General features: G+C 31.1%; 2 protein-coding genes across 2 annotated transcripts; one reads left to right on the top strand and one right to left on the bottom strand.

Moving 5' to 3' along the window:
- Positions 1-1,107: 1,107 nt before the first annotated feature.
- LOC122714294 (trypsin-7-like) lies at positions 1,108-4,034 on the bottom strand. Its single transcript, XM_043935516.1, has 6 exons — positions 3,877-4,034; positions 3,658-3,746; positions 3,429-3,564; positions 2,834-2,947; positions 2,383-2,532; positions 1,108-1,674 (listed from the first exon to the last, which is right to left on the bottom strand). The coding sequence occupies exons 1-6, from the start codon at positions 3,982-3,984 to the stop codon at positions 1,525-1,527; spliced, it is 747 nt and encodes a 248-aa protein (XP_043791451.1). The 5' UTR covers positions 3,985-4,034; the 3' UTR covers positions 1,108-1,524.
- An 8,258-nt stretch (positions 4,035-12,292) lies between these two features.
- LOC122714297 (trypsin-7-like) lies at positions 12,293-15,695 on the top strand. Its single transcript, XM_043935518.1, has 7 exons — positions 12,293-12,434; positions 13,272-13,378; positions 13,448-13,557; positions 13,658-13,796; positions 14,824-14,937; positions 15,020-15,206; positions 15,571-15,695. The coding sequence occupies exons 1-7, from the start codon at positions 12,293-12,295 to the stop codon at positions 15,672-15,674; spliced, it is 903 nt and encodes a 300-aa protein (XP_043791453.1). The 3' UTR covers positions 15,675-15,695.
- The last annotated feature ends 4,723 nt before the right edge of the window (positions 15,696-20,418 follow it).

A 20,418-nucleotide genomic window follows, 5' to 3' on the forward strand; every position in this document is an offset into this window, starting at 1 on the left:
TGAAAATGGAAGGAAGACAAAGAGATGCTATATTTTTATAGACTAGGTGATCACAGATTCGAAGATTTGAATTACACGATTAGGGAATTGCTTGCAATTCTGTAAATTTTGGAATTCAGCGGATTTTCAATTTGAACGAAATTTCGAGTGTTTGCAAACCAGCAGCAAAATCACGCAAACACTTGCAAAGGAAGTCCTTTCAATATTGAATGTTCCCGCATCTATGATGGTGGAGTCTGCTAGATAAGCTTCATTGATGAATCCGCTTACTTCGTCTAATTTTTTCATTTTTTTTTTTTCTTATTAGAATTGTCAATCGATCTTAAGTATTGTACATTTGGAGTCATAATCGAATAGACTGAGGTTGGCAATTTTGTGAAAAAGATCCATTCTGGATGAATATAGTGGGCAGATTATCGGCAAATCAGTGGATATATGGAAAATCTAAGATTTATGACGTGATGCTATTGAGACATGTAAACAATAATGATTGAAAGATTAAGAAAATTTATTATCTAATTTGTTAAATTATATCGAATCTCATATATGAATGCATCCAGATAGTGAAAATAGTAAAAATCATTTCAGAAATAGCAAATGCATTCTAAATTTTTAAAAAAATATTTTGAAAAATTTAAACTAAGTTAAACGTTTATTAAAAAATTTATTTTTAATTGTAACATTTTCTTTTATTTTTTTTTTTATTTGAAATATAATTAACATTACAATATTGTGTTTCATTTGGTATTTAATGGTAGGTTGCTACTATAAATAATATGAAATTATGTTTTTAATTATAGCTATATTGAATTTTTATTATAAATAATAACATATTATAATAATGAAACATATTTAAATTTTATGAAAATAAATCAGATAATTATATAATGAAAAATAAAAAATCACTGGTAAATTCAATAAAGAACTAAATTATATAATTTATTTTTTTATTTTCAAATTAATAATATAAATTATTTAAAAATATTAATTATAATTTAAAATTAAAAAGAAAATATTAAAATATATAAAATATAAAAATATAAAAGAAATGAAATATAAAGTAAAATATAAAAGATATACAAAAAAGTTGTTGTTTAAAATATCAATTTTTAAATTTCTCAAAATATTTTAAATATACTTGTGATTTATATCACTATACTTCTCAGCTCATCAAATATAATATTATAAAAAAAAAGAATAATATATTAGAAGTTAACATAAAATTAAAAAAAAAACATTATATTTATATATTAAAATATTATACATGTAAAATACGGTTTTATATTTAATGCAAAAAGTGTACTACGCTGCATCTATAAATATAAGCTTTGAAGATTGTTACACGAAAAGGATATTATTCGCATATTTTTTCTCGATGGAAAGATTTATGAACGTGAGAAAAAGTGCAAGTTGTTTTTCCATTTCTGCTGTGGAACAGCAGAAGCCTGTGCAACACATCTCTCCCACGAATGCGAAGAAAAATAAATCTTTCTGTAATATAGTGTACGCTGAGGGACATTAATTCTACACGCCTGCCTTCTTCTTTATCCAATCTCGTATGGCGGACACTCGCGTGTACACACCAGGATATTCAGGTAATGCACATTTTTTATGACCCCAGGATACAATGCCAATTTGAACGTTATTATACACTAGTGGACCTCCGGAATCACCCTGTAATAAATTTCGAAATATATATGAAAATTGATATTAAAAAAGAAATAAATGTATATTAAGAAGATTTACATAAAATGTGATAGATATTTCATGTGTACATTCATAATGAGTATTTAAAGTGTTTATAAATATAATTTTAAAATTTTAGATGACAAGTTACGATATTAGAATTGTCAATATAATTGTAAGTTTGGACGTTTATTGGATAAAAAAATAACTTCATTTTTCAACTATTTTCTTATTAATTAAATAGATATTCAATATTATAGTAAATCACATAAAGTTTTAGAATTATTAAATTAGAATAAATTAATAAATAATAAAATTCGAAAAATAATCAATCTATATTAATTACAAAAGAATCTATAATTAAATTTTTTTATTTTTATTAATTTATAACAACTTATTTTTAATTGTATTAAAATAATAAATTCTATTCTTCCTTTATCAATAATTAATTATAATGTACACATAATCTATCACAAAATAAAATAAATTATATTAACTTTTAATTAAATTTCTAACGAGATATTTGATTAAAATATTCTTTTAAAATTCAAATCGTGGAATATTAATAACCAATAATTATCATTAATGTTAAATTAACATCAAACATTAAAGAAAAATGGAAGCACATTCGATAATTTATTCGAAACGAAGAAACAATATCATATAAAAGAATTATATAAAAGAATTGAAACATACTTTACAAGTATCTTCTCCAGGCAAACTTCCCGCGCAGATCATATTTTCTGTCACCTTATTGATTTTACTGAAAATCTTCTTACACAAATTTTGGTCCACGATAGGCAATGTTAAAGCTTGCAAAATGTCGGACATCCTGCTGCTATTTACCTGCAAAGACAATCGACAATTATCTTCGATCGGTCATTTCAAAACGTGCATCGTTTATGAAACTCGTTCAAGGTAGTGGAAATGCCGACGAGAACGTCGAATATTTGCTCTGACGAACGAACATTGTCGACCGATCGGCAAACAAACCTTAATGTTTGCACGAATTCGCGTAGGTAATCAGTCTCGGCGAATGTCACCATTGAAGTATCAGAGTCAGTGTGTCAAACACGAGTTTATTCTGTACAACAGCTGTCAGAACGATGGATGCACGGGGATGAAAATGGATGTTCGAAAAACTTACCGACAAATAGCCCCATCCTGTCACCACTGCAATTTTTCCAATCTCCACCGAGGTCGTAGACTCGGCCAGCGTGATCGGTTTCGTAGTCGGGCTTATTTTTAGGGGGGTCGACAGCTGAGAGAAAATATTTGCGAGAAAATAATTACAATTCTCAGATTTTCTTTTCTAGATCATATTTCGGATTTGTTTTAAATGTAATATGAAAAATCATGTTAGTTAACATGAAATGCCTGATCCATGAATTTAATTATAAAAATCCTCTGAAAAGTCATGCACGATAAGTTTAAAATAGTTTAATGCATTGAACTTTTATTCAAAGTTTGGAAAAATATAATGAGGATATATAATAATATAAAATTTGGAATTTAAATTGATTTCCAATATCTGGAGAATTTCGATCACAGATATAAGAATGTAGTGGAGATGACTGGAAATTTTTATAAAAATCAGTAATACTTGATATTTAAAAGATTTTCAGATGTTAATTAATAAAAATAATAAGAAATTAGACTTAGTTACAGAGGATTTATCAATGATTTTTAATTTCAAAAATTGTTGTTATAAAAATTCGAAAACGTAAAAAAAAAATACATACCATTATCAAAGCGACGTCATAATCGAACGTATAAATATTGTAATTCTCGTGCAAAATTATGTTTTTGATATTGTATTCAATACCATTATTGTTATAAGTGCTGCCTACACGAATTTTAAATTTGGTAGGAATCAATCTGAAAAATAATTACCATCAATCGCTCGTACGATAATTAATAAATCTATTTTACTCGATACTCGCGCTTCACGGTTTCATCAACCACGCGTACCCGTAGATACAATGCGCCGCCGTTAGCAGCCAATTTTCGCTTATTATGGACCCTCCGCAATAATGCTTTCCCATATAATGAATAGACACCTATTACAGAGAAATGTTTGCTTCGCTCGTTATATTTCGACATTATACCGAAGGATTATACCTCCGGGTTGGATTATACTCGAGGTCGCGTGTTTGGCGACAAAGTCGCGTAAACCCATGATTAATTCACCTGATACGGATACTCGTTGATGCACGCGTTATGTCCTCCTATAATCCTGGGTTGGAGACAGTGCGTCATGTATAGGACCGTGGAGAGCAACAACAATACGCGCCACATGGTTTCCGATAGACTGTCTGGTTCGAACTCATCAGCAATCAAGTTCGTCGTAGAACTGATAAGATGACAGATTTGATATCGGTATTTAAAAGTAGTACACATTGATTACGTTGTCCAGGATGATTCGTGGAAGACCGCGAATCGTGGCAAACTTTAGTCACGTTTTTCCCTTTTCTTTTCTCTTTTTTTTTCTTTCTTCGTCTTTGATTTAGAATTATTTTCTTGATACTTGTTGATGTGTGAACAAGTGTGTTTAGATCCTGATAAAAAGTCGCTATCGTTCGGTCCTTCTTATCTTTAAATAGAGAGAAATAAATAATAAAAAATAAATATAAAGATAAAAGAAATAATCTTTAATATCTTAAATATCTTAAATATTATCTTAAATATCGATAAATTTATGCATTTTATTTTCCATCTTGGAGATCTTGAGCAAGATGAGAGTTGCGAATTAAAGAAAGAAAATCGAGATCTAGGAGAATGAAAGGGAGAAGCGAAGTTGTAACGAGAGAAAAGTACAAGATGAGAATTAATTAACGCTTGAGCAGTAACGAAAACGGATGTCGCCTTAATCATATGATGCGATTACGATAAGTTACATGGAGTTTTGGTAAGCGAGTTTGAGATGGTTCTCGAGTTAGATGCGATCGTAATGCAATGTCTAAAATAAATTCACTAAATAACATTATAAATACTAATGTCTATTAACATATATTAACGTCTATCTTTACATCTTTCTTTCGTTTTTAACATTTGAATTTATTTATATAATGTGTTAGATTAAAGAGAGATATAGAAAGTTTTATATTACAAAATTTACATTTAATAGTGATTAATAAAAAAATGTAATGATTTACTTTGAAAAAAAACGCGATATAATTAATCAAACTAATATATATAATTATATATATATTATATTATATTATATTATATATATTGGATTATACTATAAAAAAATATAATAATAAAAAATAAAAAATACGTAAAGAAATATAATACATGAAAATACATGTATTTATTTTTTATTTACGTCATGTAGACATTCTAAGAGCTTTTTTTAAAATTTTATAAAAAAAATATAATATATTTATAATATATTTTGATAGTTTAATAATTTTAGATAATTTTTTTTCGTTTGTTCATATCATCGGTTATCTTTATCAATCTTTCTTTCAATCTCTGTTTTATCTCAAAAGTTTTAATTATTTCTTATCATTCTTTCATATTGTTATCTTTTTCAATCTTTCTTCCTGTATTTTATTTCAAAAATTTGTTAATGATTCATTTTAATTAACGTAAAATGATCATATCATTTATATTTTTAATATATATATTTTGTGTACGATTTTTTTTTTTATTTTTAGCTTTTTAGAATCTATGTCAATATTGATATTAATCTTACAAGTACACAATAATAAACATGTTTATGCTTGTTTTATTTTTCAATTCTAAATTAATTTTTGCTAAAAGCATGAAAAAAAGTTGATTTTTTTCAAAACATCTATAAAAAAACTATCTCCAGTAACTTATAGTAAATCAAATTATTAGATTATGAGTATTTATACAAAATTAAAACGTGCAAAAATCTATAGAATGCAAAAAGACGCAAAATATCCAAAGTATAGTATTTATTACGACACTCGAGAAATAAATCAAATTTCTATTCAAATTACATTTCATAAAAATTTGATTTTGTATAAAAACTCTACCCTCATTATAATTTTCGTACAACTTTCATCGATCCACGAATATCCATCTTGATCCATTTTCACGATACTTTTTACATTATTCCTCAACGTTTTTAATTCTCATCTTCAACGTGCAGATTTCATGCTCGATTTCTAATCGTGAAACAAGCAACGCAAAAATAATATTTGATCCCTGGACCGATTTATCCACGCAACATTTCACCCCCGTTAGGTAGACGCGACAGCTTCCGGTTCGCCCCCGCGGTCTCTATATAATTTTTACCACGGCCAACCGCAATTTCGATTACTCCGCAGTAAATAAAACCCCCTGCCCGGAAATAAAACAATTGAAACGACGACAAATGGTGTTCCATTTGTGGCTGGTAAAACGTATCTTTTTTTTTTTTTTCTTTTTTTTTTTTTTTTTTTTCTCGTCGTTTTCGCCTATTTTCCTACGTTGCTGGATCGTTGCTTGCGTGTACACGCGCCAAAAATAGGGGGAAGGGGGGGCAAAAAAGAAAAAAAAGCGGAAGAAAGATACATAGAAGCGATTTATTCAATGAACGCAGTTTATGGACAGTTTGGCATAGTATATTATGTTTATCCGCTATATTTCTTGGTTGGGGAACATGTCGTCTCTGTTCTGGGTTCGATCTTTCGTGAATATTATAATAATGATTAAATAGGATTAATTAATAATAATTTCTACTTAAAAAATTTAAGTAGAAATTAAATAGAAGGATAGTAAGAACAATTTGAGAGTTTGATGATTAATTTCATGTTAAATAATATAATCTATGAATTGTTCTTTCTCCAAATAAATTTAATTTTTTAATTGATTTTTGCTAATTATTAGAGGAAATAATTTCGATCACTTTGGTTTTAAGAAAATTTTTTTCCATTATTGATATATCCTTGACGAGATATCAAGATCAAGATCGATAATATATGTTTCGAAGTAGAGAGCATTATTTTGAGTAATTTTTTTTATTAACTTAAACAATATCTTACAATTTTCGAGATATTTATAAAAAAAGTAGTTTTTTCAAATCCGTAAAAATAAAATATAAAATAATATTTGACGATGGAAATTATAATAACCGAAGTTACAATGATAGTAATATCGATATTAATACCAATATCGATATAAATATTTGAGAAATTTCAAAGAATCCATGAAATATCCAATATATATGTATATATGTATCTTGTTATAAGTTGGGATTGACATATTTCAAGCACAAAATCTATGAAGAATATCTTTGATCCATTAGTTATACATCTTTAAATAACTATTACTCACATATTGATATATTTCTAATAACAAAAATTTTTTTTCGAATATCTCGAAAAGTGTAAAAGAGAACTCTGATTAACTCAAGTAAGAAAAATTTTTTCCAATATCGATATATTCTTGACAAGATATCAAGATCAAGATCGAAACTGAAAGATTATCTCTTATGTAATAGATAATCATTGAATGTATTCGAAGTTGACAATTTTTCTCTTATCTTATTAATTATCATCAATTATCTTATTAATTATCAAAGAAAAAAATAAATGGGAGGAAAAGATAAAACATATATATATATATACATATATATAAACAAAAAGAAAACAGAAATTGATGAATACATTTTATGCATGCGTATAATTTGGCGTAGAATATAGTTTTATGTATCGATTCAGCCCGGGGGTAATACGAAGTGGCGCGTACACCGGAACGCCCCTAGTTTCAGAATACAGACACGTGTTTCGAAACGTGGCGTAACGTACGCGAGAATTAATGCAACGCCAAACGACTCTCGTAAACGTAAAAGGCCAGGCGGTGGCGTTAAAATTATATGATGGCCGTACCCGGCCGAATATACGGTGGGGGGGAGGGAGGGTTAAGGCACATACACACGTGCCTATCTCAGGTGTATTATAAATGTGATGCATGCGGCTCGCAAAGGAAGTAACGTGTATTATTTATGATACGGGCGAACGAACGCAATGAAAATAAGGCAGCATTAGTATGGCCAGGGGGATGAAAGTGAGGCCAAGGATAATTCCATAACGTGTAATCCGGCTGAAAATTACCATTTAAATTTCCATCCTGGCCGGTGTCCGTTTTCCTCCGCCTCCGACTGATAGAACGAGGGATATCTTGATTGATAATCGTGCCAAAATCTTCACGTGAACGACACCTCGTATTGTTCCAATTTTGTTTTTACACACGGAATTTAGTTATAATTATCTCTCTCGATGTTTGGAGACGTTTCATCAGTGGAAGATCGGATATGTAAAGTCTGGAACTCGAAAATTGATTCGTAGTGAGTAATTGATTCATGGGGGAATGAATTTCGTTGATCGAATTATAGTTATATAGATTATTTTCAACGGATTTTATTTTGAGGTTAAGGTTGATAGTGTTGATAATGCACTTTGATACGATATTTAACTAGGTTTAGAGTCGTTGATTTTGTTAACGTTAAATAAATCAAATGTTCTAATATTATATTACTTAGTACAAGACTTCTTCATTTAGTATGATATAGTAATAAATACGGTGTTTCTTGTGGAGAAAGAAATTCAATATTTATTGTGCAATATGAATATAGAAAAAATTAAATATAGATCATGAATTTCTAATTCTCAAACAAATTAATTTTCCTTTTAGGACACATCAATGTACAATTCTTTGGATTCATTATAATGGATAGTTTTTAAAAATATATCAAGTTTTTTTCGTCGTAACACAAATCCAAATTGACATTCTATTAAAAATTCTATTCTGATTCTGTTTAAAATTCAAAATTTAAATATTAAATTCCAAAAATGTAATTTGGATGTTATAAAATTGAATATTACGCGATTTTCTTGTGAAATCCTTTTTTTTTTACGTTCATAATATTGAAAAGAACTCGAGAATTAAAAAATTATAAATTAATTAAGATAAGAATAAGTATATTATTAATTCAAGAACTCACTCGAACAATTAACATTCTTTTGTTTATCAAACGACGAACATTCCAAATGAATCGACAATTTAATTAAAATTCGTTTCACATTATTTCACTGGCTGTTGCGAAATAACAGTTTTCATGGAACGATGTTTCTTCGTGGGTAAATAGAACATCCCTCTTATACGCAAACTTCCTTCTCGGTTAATTCGTTGTAATCTCTTCCAAATTTCCAACTTCTAATACTTGGTCTTTACGACGCATTGCACGGAGAGCTTAACACGAATACACACGCATGTGCGAGACACACGGGAGTTTCTTGAAAACGGCGTCAGAGTTTACAAATTTCCGGTTTATTATAATTCGCAGGATAGTTATACGTATATAGGCACGCTTTTGTGGAATCGTACTTACCAGATATGTGTAATACCAAAAATTCGTAGAACACACGTATCTTTTCCTCGAATGCAGAATAATTGAAAAAAGGAATTTTTTAAATAGTAATTTTTTTTTAATCTTAATGAATCGGTAAACTAACGAAGGAGATACGAAGATAAATTACTTAAATGAGAAAAAAAGAATAGAAATTATACAAAAATGCGCATTGAGTACGCAGTGTGTTAACACTGTATTTATATTTATTTTCTCACAAGATTTTTTCTTTCATTTCAATTTACTTTATTCATTATTGTACACATTCGAATTAGTTTTACATAGAAGAGTTAATCAGTCAATTCAATATTACAAAAGGGAATCAAAGAATGATTAATTTGTGTTAGAAAAAATTTTAAAGAAAAGCGTTTATCGAATACGAAACGAACGAATCAATGCACACCGTGATGACAACGTTGCGCAATAGAATAATGCAACTCTCTTTATCAGTCGATCGTTTAATCAATTCATGACTCAGCGTCGTGACTACATCACGCGATGGTTGATAAAAGGAGAGAGAAAGAGGAAGAAAAAAAAAGGAAGAGAAAGCTGTGTACATCGTATCGAAGTGATACGATTATTGAAATTACGGTGAACGATAGACAGGGAGAGGGAGAGCGACGTTTATCCAAATTTATGGCGGATTCACGTCTACGCCGGATTACGAATGCACATTTCGCAGAAATTCGAGCGTTTTCGCGTCCCACATTGAAATATTTTCAATCGAATTGGGTGGCCAGATGAATAGAAGGGACCCAGTTGGAATTAATAATGGTGAAATACACCAACGTGTTACGAAAATCGTTATGATAATTTTGTCTCATCGAGAGGGAGCATCGATAAATCGTGGTTAAATTGCTGTACGAGAGGATCCGTGTTCGTTTCGGGGGTGGTTTCAATAGTGGCAATTACATTGAGTTTTGTATCCGCCATTTTTCCTCATTCGATTGTTTATAAAACTGATAAAACTCTCTATGTTTCATTTTCCACGAATATTATTAATGATTCATTGATAACACGGTGGAAAGAAGGTTGATCAATAAAGATCAGTTTGATAGGATTTTTGTTTCTTTTTATGCTACGCAGTATATTATTCGTGAAGGGAATTATAATTGAAATATGATTCTTTTTGTAGTTCCAAATAGTTGCAATAGATTATAAGAAGTTATTCTTCTAGATTTTTATATATATTATCAAGAATGTTGAGTAATCTTTAAGAGATTTTAATTTCGTTGCTTGTTATTCATGTTAAAATGTTATTAATCATTAAATATAGAATATTTTCCAAGCGAATAGTATCGATAGGTTGGGATAAAGTTTAGATTAAATTAGATTAGAAATAATAACGATACACGTTTGTATCACTGAGGATATATCAGTCTTCTATATCGTTTCTCCTCATTTTTTAATTATAAAGATCGATATGATAATATCTTTAAAATTAAGAAATCTATGATATAATATTTTTTTCCGTCGAACAATCTCCAATATTCGAATTAATTCTTTCAGTATGATATATTTTTTTTAAATATAATGTACCAGAACTTAATATTAATTCATTTACTTCTATTTTCAGAAAGGCTTTTAATTAAAACAATCATCTTTGTTCTTATGTATTTATGATCACAAATTACTCATTATGGAATAAATTAAAATCGAATAAATTAATTGCAAAGCATAAATAACAAACGCGATATAAACCACAAACACATTAATCAGTTTAAAATATTTTCTTCGAACGTAAATATTTCGTGTATATGAGACATATATGAGAGATTGAAATTAAAATAATAAAATAATAATTCGCTCGAAAATCGCTCCAAGCAAAATACTCCACGATCGTGTTCGGTTGAAAATTCGCGTTGCTGCATTCGCGAATAAACGAAAGATGGGATTGAATGACGAGTATAGATTCGAAACGATATTTTGAGAACGATTATAATAAATCGACAACGTAGTGATTTCGTATCGATCCATCAATTACAATTGAAAGGACGGTTAATAAGAGCATCGAGAAACAATGAGCCAACGAATTAATTTATATTCGAGGACAAGTGGATTCGAACGTGGATCGGCGACAAATTTCCAACTCGGGCCAGATATATGTTAATTTAATAATAAATATTCGCGTTATTTGATATTCGTTGACGCGAGAGGCACAAGCGCGGATTCATTCGTTCCAGTTCTGTCGTTGGCAGGCCGATGTTTGTCTCTTGTTAACGATTCGTTTTACGACATCGTGCGCACCGTGACGTGTAATTGAAATTACTTTTGGGGGATATAATAGCGTCCATTGGATAATTAATTCGATGCTTCCTGATAAAAAAAAAAGGAGAAGAAGAAGAAGGACAGAGTTAGAGAAAGAGAGAGAGAGAGAGAGAAAGAACGAGGGGGATGAAATTACAGGGGCGTTACGTATTTATGGAGGCAGTGGATCGTGCATTAACTCGATATTTGCACAGGTCAATTAGCTCCACGATGAATAATCGTCGATGGTATAGGCGAAATGATTCTCTCAACGTGATATTGATATTAATAACGATTCTCGGCACCATTGATAACATTCTCTCTTCGTTTGAACGAGTTTCATCGAAACTCGTGGAGCAAATGAAACAAGGTAGATGAAAATTTAAAACAGAGAGAAAGATTATATACACTTGTTTAATTCTTTTATTATTATTGTTTAATATTTGTATTTCCCTACTTATCTATATTGCATTATTATTCTTATTTACACCACATATTATTTTATTACTGTTATTTTAATCAATGTTTAATTATTCTTTCGTTTAATTAAACATTCTCAGATTAGAAGAAAGTTATATATCGTCTTCTTAAAGTCTTCTATCACGTACCGTTGCGATATCAAATATACGTTTAGTTTTATAATAAGAAGGATAAGATATAACTACATATATATATATCAGCTACATAATTCAGGGCTTAAAGGGTAATTAGATTAAGCGAATTATATGCATTATTTCGTATTTTGAATTTTATTAAGCTAAATTCTAAGGAAGCGTTCAATTTATGACTCTGTTGCGACACGCTGGCCACTTAATTGCTTTCCGACTTTATCTTAATATCTTGAGCCATTTTCCAACTGTACGGCGCACAGTTGAAAATATATTTATATACGAGAGACGATTTAGCCCTTAATGTCATAGCCTTAAAAGCATTAGCATCTTGCCGATAAGTGGAAGAGAGAAAGATAGTGGCAGTAATCCCGCCGACAAATTGTTTATGCAGAAATTACGTGTTTTGCGGGTTTATAAAGAACACCCGGTTCCCTCGATGACCTCAAACGTGGCCACGATGCAAGCATTGCTGTTCTTGGTGCTCTCCAGTTCATCCATACTTTGCGCGGTTTCCCGCCATGGTTCAAGTAAGACCTTGTTTTGTGATTAAATGTATTAAATATACATTTATGGTGTACAGAATGTCTCGCCTGATTTTGACGTGTTAATTTTCTCAATATTATTACTTTGGTAAAAAGTTGAGGAGAAGATAGATAAGATATTATGGTATTATTATTATTCTTGAGTGGAATTATGTATACATATATTTCTTGATACATCAATCGATATTCTCTATAAAAAAAAAAATATTAATATGTACTTAAAAATTATTATTATTCAGAAAATCAAGGTATCAAAATCAAATGGGACATCCTGTATAAAATAGAAAATTGAAAATTATTATAAACGTAGATGTAGGAATGTGGTAAATTATGGTAAATTAACGCGTTTGACTATATCGATTATATTGAAATACGTAACAATCATTTAATATAAATTTCACAAAGAAGAAAAAGCGTTATAATTAACAAAGATAAGAATGGAAAATTAAAAAATATATTTGAAAATGTGTTAAAAGAAAGAAAAATAACAGCTTTAAATCCCTCGCGGCACGTATAAAATTCATTTGATTCAGAAACTAATTTTTCCACGTTTAATTTTACCACCGACCAGAGGAGAGAGGCAATTTTTTTTTTTTTTTTTTTCGAAAACAGTTCATCCATTATTTTATTTCTCGAATTCTCCACTAAAAAAAAGAAAAAAGAAGAAAAAAACACTTTTCAACTCGTTGTCCAAACTTACTCCTCCCGCGATCAATAAAATTAAGAGAGAGTGAGAGAGGACGGATAAAGTTAATTTCATTAATCGATCGATATCAAGAGGGAACCGCATTAAACGATTCGCCTGATTTGAATGTCGCACAGCCGATTATCGAGAAAGAATCGTCTCGAAGTCAGCTAGATTTCCGGGACTCGTAGGATCCAGGATTATCGGAGGGGAGTCGGCCTCCATAGAGGAATATCCATTTGTGGTTAGTATAACGTGCGATCGATCTTCACGGTCGATTTGACATTTGGAAAATCGTTGCCTCTCGTCCCAGGTTTCGTTGCAGAACAATGGAACGTTTTTCGGTCACCAAGTCGAGCATTTCTGCGGCGGTGGTATCGTCGGGGAAAAGTGGATAATAACATCGGCGCAGTGCGCTCTCAGGCAAGATTAATGCATCGTGTTTGAACAATCTCCGTGTACACGCGATTTGTGTACGTATCTCGATTGCGTATTTTTTTTTTTTTTGTCGTTCTTTTTGCAGCGTACAAGCGAAGCCGTTCCACGTGAGGGCGGGCACGTCGCGTTATTACGAGGGCGGTGACAATTATGGTGTCCAAAGCGTCGCGATTCATCCCGCCTTTAACGCAATTAATTACGACTACGACGTCGGCCTCGTTGAGGTAATACGTTCTCGCTTGTCTCGTTACCGTGCGTGTCTGTCTGCTTCAGAGAGAGAGAGAGCATTTAGTGGCCTGTCGCAATTGTCGTGAAGTTCTCGAGACGATCGTTGAAAACACCGAAAGGTTTAATTAATAAACGGAGCTACGCATTTTCGGAAAAGTGTATAAGTGTCTAGCTTTTGGATGTTTGCAAAAAAGTATTTTTTATATTTTTTTCTAATGAAGTAAAGTTTTTTTTTTTTGTTTTTTGATAGATTCTATATATTTCATGCTCGAATATAATTATAATATGCAAATGTTATGATAAATACGTAATGTGGAAATGCAACTATGTTCTGTGATACAAGTGAAATTTATATATTTTCTGTTCGCTTCTATATTCGTCAAATCCAATATTTGTCGTATTTTTTTTTTCAGCAAGAAAATATATATTTTGACATTCGTTCGATATTTGTCAATATTTGTCATCAGGGATTTCTTATTTCGTAATTCACTTTTTTCTATCATGAATTCTTAAATTTCTGCTAAATATAAATTTTTGTATCAAGTACAATTCTTCTTTTGATATCTCTGTTGCAAAAATATTTCATTAATTATTGTCAAAAAGAAAAATTAAAAATACTATTTATCAATTGCTGATAAATTATTCTATTTGCGTTCGTTAATTCAATTTTTCAATTTAATTTACTAAATATCAAGAAATGATACTTAATATCGTTTAACAGACATTTTAAAAAATTAAAAAATCAAAATCCGTCGTAAAATATTCATCAAATTATTTCATATCCATCAAATTATTTATAATTCTCTAATCTATCTTTTTAATTTTCTTCTACTATTACTACGATCAAAAAAGGTGAAATTGATCGATTTCAAATAAACCTTAATCTCAAACAGGAATAAAAGAAATTACATAACGCGCGAAATATTTGTTCCATCTCGCCTATAAATAAATCGATCGATTAGATTCACTATTTATTATTTGTCGTAACGTATACGGTAATATTTCTTCTGACATCGGCCGCAGCTCTCCGACAGGATAACGTACGACAACACGAAACAACCCATCAAATTGCCTAAAACGCATTCGATGATAGACGACGATTCCCTGGTTCTGGTTCTCGGCTGGGGTGCATCCAGGGTAAGAACCTGCGCGAAGATATTTCGGGTAGAGCTAGGTTTCGCATACACCAAACACGATTATTTATCACAGTTTATCACAGTTATTAGGTCCAATCTCGAACGAACTTTTATACACCACGATGCGGAAAATTAATAACCGGGATTGCGAGGAAGCAAGCGATGGTGACTTATTAACAAACAGGATGTTTTGCGCCTTATCGGACACCTATGCTAGACCCTGCATCGGGGATTCCGGATCGCCTCTTATTTTTCAGGGCGCGTTATTCGGTGAAATTTTAATTATTCATTAAAATTTTATTTCTCTCGTTCTCTCATTTATATATATCATACTATAAAAACTTTAGAAATTAATTATAATTATATAAAAATTTATTATCGATCGCTTGTCATTCGAAAGATTATCTGAAAATATTATAAATAGTTAGTGATTCTAAATTTTTAATTCTGTGAATTAATGATCAAAAGTTTGAAGTAATTAAAAGAGTGCAAGAATTGTAAAAGAAGTTATTAGTAGTAAAATTATTCGTGATTTTTCATTAGTATCAAATAGAAAAATTAGAGGACTCGATATATTCACGATAAATCATTGTTGAAAGGTGGATAATTATAACAATCATGGACGATGTTGTAGGTATTACCTCTTGGAGTCGATCTTGTGAATGGCAGTATCCAACCGTTTTCACAGCCATAGCGGAAGTGAAAGATTGGATTACCAATGTAACCGGTACACTTTGATTCCTTATTTGAGGATTATCGAGCGACTTGGGATGCATTATAGGTTCTATGTAATACTTCCTACATTACAATGCGTCTTCCTTTACAATATTTTCAAAGAACTTTGAATTTCTATATATATATATATATATTCCTTGTAGTCGCATGTTGAACAGTCTACGGATCGTCTTGAATCTTAAATATATGCTAAAATATTGGAGGAAATGTATATTAACTTTACAAGGGAAATAAATGTATTCTATTCGAAATATGTGATATAATCGTATAAAATGTGTAACTTGTCTCTTTGTTCTCCGTCTACTTTCGTGAAGAACTATAGGAAGCATAATTTGCAAGTAAAAATAAGAAGAGAAAGGAATATTGAAATTATTTGGAATTTCGTTATAAGGATTTAAGCATAGTTACAATAAGAATACGTGATATTAAATGCATGTACGACAGATACGACAGATTAATTGCATTTATTTTATCCTTATTATTTGTATAATTAATTAATAAACTAATTGTTGATATTTATCAAAATTTTTAAAAAATTGACATTAAAGTTGTAATTATTAAGAAGCAAGAATGATGCTTTGAAATAAAAAATTCCATATTATCATTTATATATAGTTTCGCAAATTTTAGCATGTGAAACTATTTAGATAAAAATTATAAATCATGTTTATATTAACAGGAGAAATAAAGAAAGCTTAAAGAATTATTACATCAGAATATATTATTTATTATATATATTTTTTATACAACAAATAATAGATTAATATAATTAATATCTTTTAATCTACTGCAATTTGGATATTTTTTAAATATACGATCAGTGGAATTATGAATCTTATTAAAAAACGCTCAAAATGATAGAAATAGAAGAAGTTTCCTAAAAATGCAATATTTTAAATATTCTCTCGTGTAAAGCCGATTTATTCTGAGAAAAATATATAAAATATCGATTGCTTTTGTGCGATGAAATCGATAGAAATCAATATAAAACAGGGGAGAAAAGTTACCCAGCACGACATTGGAATGGAATAGAAAAGGAAAGGGAAAAAGATAGAGTGAGATAGAGATGTTTAATTTCGAGCCTCCTCGAGACATCGCACCGTGAGCTGATAGCTTTCGACTGGCCATTGCAATAATCCTATTAAATCGCAGACACGATCCAATAACTTTTCTGTCACTGGTTCTTTCGACTGGTTATTTTTATTCCGTGATCTCGTGGTTATATTCAAGCCTGGTTACAGGCACGCGAAAACCTGTGAAATAAATCACCGCGTGATTATCACTTCCTTGGACAGTTAGAATGACGTTGAATGTTAATTATCGAGAAAAAGACAAGCAATAAAAAAAAGAAGCGAAAATAAAGATATGAAATACGATTTGTTATTATTTCCATTGGATTACGTTTGATATCGAGTTATTGCTGTTGTTGCATCGATGTAGAGAATGTTGAATAAAAATGAAATAAGCTGCAGATTTAAATTAGTTAGAGAAGAATAATAAAAAAGGAAAGGAAGGAAGTGAAATATATTCCATATAATTTCACTTTAAAGATTTCAAGCAATTGAATATAAATAGTTTATCTATTTTTCATTTTTTTTAATATAATTAAATCGTCCCTTTTTCTATTTTATTTTTTCTTTTGCACAGAAAAATATAAAAAGAATCATAATGATTCGATCTGTCAAATTACAACAATCGAAATTATTTCCATCGTTACTGAAGTAATACAAAAAAAAAAAAAAAAATAAAAAAGGACGAAGAAAAATTAAATATAGAAACGAACATAATAAAAGATTTCCTCCATTACCAATTCACGAACAGAAATTGCAACGACGACGTCTATATCGAAATTATACGGAAAGCATCAAGCAAATCGTTTTCCATAAAGTATTTACAACGGTAATTCGACCGATCTTCCTCGTGTATATCGAGGAGATCGGCGAAATCGTTGGAGCAATTCTCGGTGAGCATTTTAATTCCCGTCGACGCCGCAATGCCGCGACGAGCCTCGTCTCACCGAACCGCAGGATTAATCCGAAAACCGTGGCTCTGATTCAATAAACTTTCTGACACTCTATCTATTTACGAGCGCTGCTCGCTCGAAACCTCGTTCCGCTCGTTCGATTATTTCCGCAATATCGCTCAGTTCCGGGGAACAAAAGAACACTTTATACTGCGAGCTGTGGACACGGGAGAAGATATCGGAAGACGCGAAACTATGATATTGAATTGAATGCATCGGTAATTTCGATCGTGACAAAGTTATTAAATCCTGATATAACGAGCTTATTACGAGCATATTACGAAATGTATAAACGTATATATCACGAATGTCGTTTGCTCGTTTCGAAGAGGAATATTAAATTGGGAAACGTTGTTCTTCGTCACTGAAAGTTAACGATTGCAAGAGTTATTATTATTATTTTTTTTTTTGGATTGGAATTACTTCATTTGTGAAATTTGTAGAAGGAAAGAAATAAATTTAATTATTAGGAAATAATATAGACGAACGATATTATTTCATATTAATAATCTTTAGTACTTATCTCTAGTATGCATTAAAATGATATTTATGATATTTATATCATACATTCAAGAGGAGTATTATGTTTATTTTTGATGAATCATTTTCCTAGTAGATGTAGATGTTGATATTCAGAATCGTTCGAAGCTTCTTCTCAATATGATAAATGTTTTTGTATTGTAAATATATTATATTTGTGTAGTATTTAGATTTGTTTCATCAGGTGTGCTTACACAAGCGGCTTTGTCGAATAATTTACGACTAATATTTAACTTTCCAACGTTATAATTCAAAAGTGATAAGTAAGAGTAGATATCCGCGAGATAGTCGATCTCGAGTATATTCTCGCAAAGATAAACAAATCTATTTTAATATAGAAGTTATTACACGTACATTTATACATTGGCTAGAAAGATACGTAATATTTTTACGATTAAATCGATCGAAAGGAGAGTAACAAACTAAAGAAACCAATTAAGAATAAATTACCAATTACATGATTCGTAAAATAAAATGAAATAACGTTGCTCAAAATGCAATCGGATTAATTCCCACGCCATATATATATATATATATATATATACACGATTAACATGAATTTCGCGTTACCTCGAAATATCAGGTATAAATTTCATCGGTTCCATCGACACTTTCAACCACCAAACATTCTCAATAACGATATCGACATACTTCTCGATAATATTTCGCGAGATATAACGAGATTTCTCTTCTTTTTTCCTTTCTTTCTCTGTTTTTTTTTTGATAAGAAAGAAGGAAAATAATAAAAGAAAATCACATCCTCGAAACGGGAGAGAAGAAAATAATCTGCGAGCCGACTTTATCGCGAGTGCACGATAGAGCGAAAAGGAGTTTCTCGACGGGCAATGAAGCCGAAATTTCTTCCCCTCGCGGTGGCTCGATTAACCTCTGGAGCCGAGGGGGTAGGGTTTGANTGTTTTTTTTTTTTTTTTGATAAGAAAGAAGGAAAATAATAAAAGAAAATCACATCCTCGAAACGGGAGAGAAGAAAATAATCTGCGAGCCGACTTTATCGCGAGTGCACGATAGAGCGAAAAGGAGTTTCTCGACGGGCAATGAAGCCGAAATTTCTTCCCCTCGCGGTGGCTCGATTAACCTCTGGAGCCGAGGGGGTAGGGTTTGATAATCACTCGGAAGGAGGAAAGCAGGATTTGCTCGCCACCATCCGGCCCCTCTGCTGGAACATATCAGGATGCGGTGTCGCAAGAAGCCACGACCGAAACCGGGGGACGCTTATTGCGACTATTTGGCAAGATTCTCGGCAATATTAGCGTTGCTTCGTGTTATCCTGTGTCCCCCAACCCCGGCACCGCATTTACTCGCCTCTTTTCAGTACGTTAGAAACTTAATAATATAAAACGAGGGAACGAGGTACAACGAAGGAACCGGCCATCTTGCGCGACGATGGTGGTGTTGCGAACAGAGAAGAAATATAAAAGAAAGAGCAAGCAAGAGTTAAGGATGGAAGTATTTGTGTGTGCGCGCACGTTCTGGAGATTATATCGGAATTTTCTCGGGCTTGTCCAAGGCTCCACCACTCTCTGTAATTATTGTTTGCCCACGGTGTGCGTGTATGTGCGCGGAATGGATACGTTGGTGGGTGTATCGTGCTTTATCGTTTTCGATTCCCGTCCAATAATCGCGATAGGTATCTGTTAATATTGGCCGGTTATATATCTGCGCTCGGTTCACCGTGCGAGATTTGCATATTTCATGCTGCTGGGCAAATAGAAGGTATATAGGGAAAATAAAGAACGGTTTTGCTTCTGGTTGTTAATGGGGGGAAATTAGGACAGATAATGGCAATTCTTCTCCAATTATTTTTAACTATTACGTATATATATCTCTTCCTTAACATTTGGTAAATATATAGCAATTGGTATTAATTATCCTCGAATAATTTTTAACGTGGATTAACGGAAAAGAATTGCATTTTATATATTGTTATTATTCAAAGAAATCAAGTTTGATAAATTTATGTATAAAATTTACAAAGATATTTCTAAGTATTATTACTCTCTATCGATTATTTCGAATCTATTTTCACGAGTTTTCTAGACAGAAAATTCGTCTCACGGCAGGAATTCCTCTTATAACTTTCACTTCGTGGAGCATCATCGTGACTCGGTAACTCCTTTATACAGTTACAATAGAGAGCAACATTGGATAATTCTAGGGACATTT

Source organism: Apis laboriosa, unplaced genomic scaffold (assembly GCF_014066325.1).
Source record: "Apis laboriosa isolate Shangri-la unplaced genomic scaffold, ASM1406632v1 scaffold295_cov154, whole genome shotgun sequence".
Classification (NCBI taxonomy): domain Eukaryota; kingdom Metazoa; phylum Arthropoda; class Insecta; order Hymenoptera; family Apidae; genus Apis; species Apis laboriosa.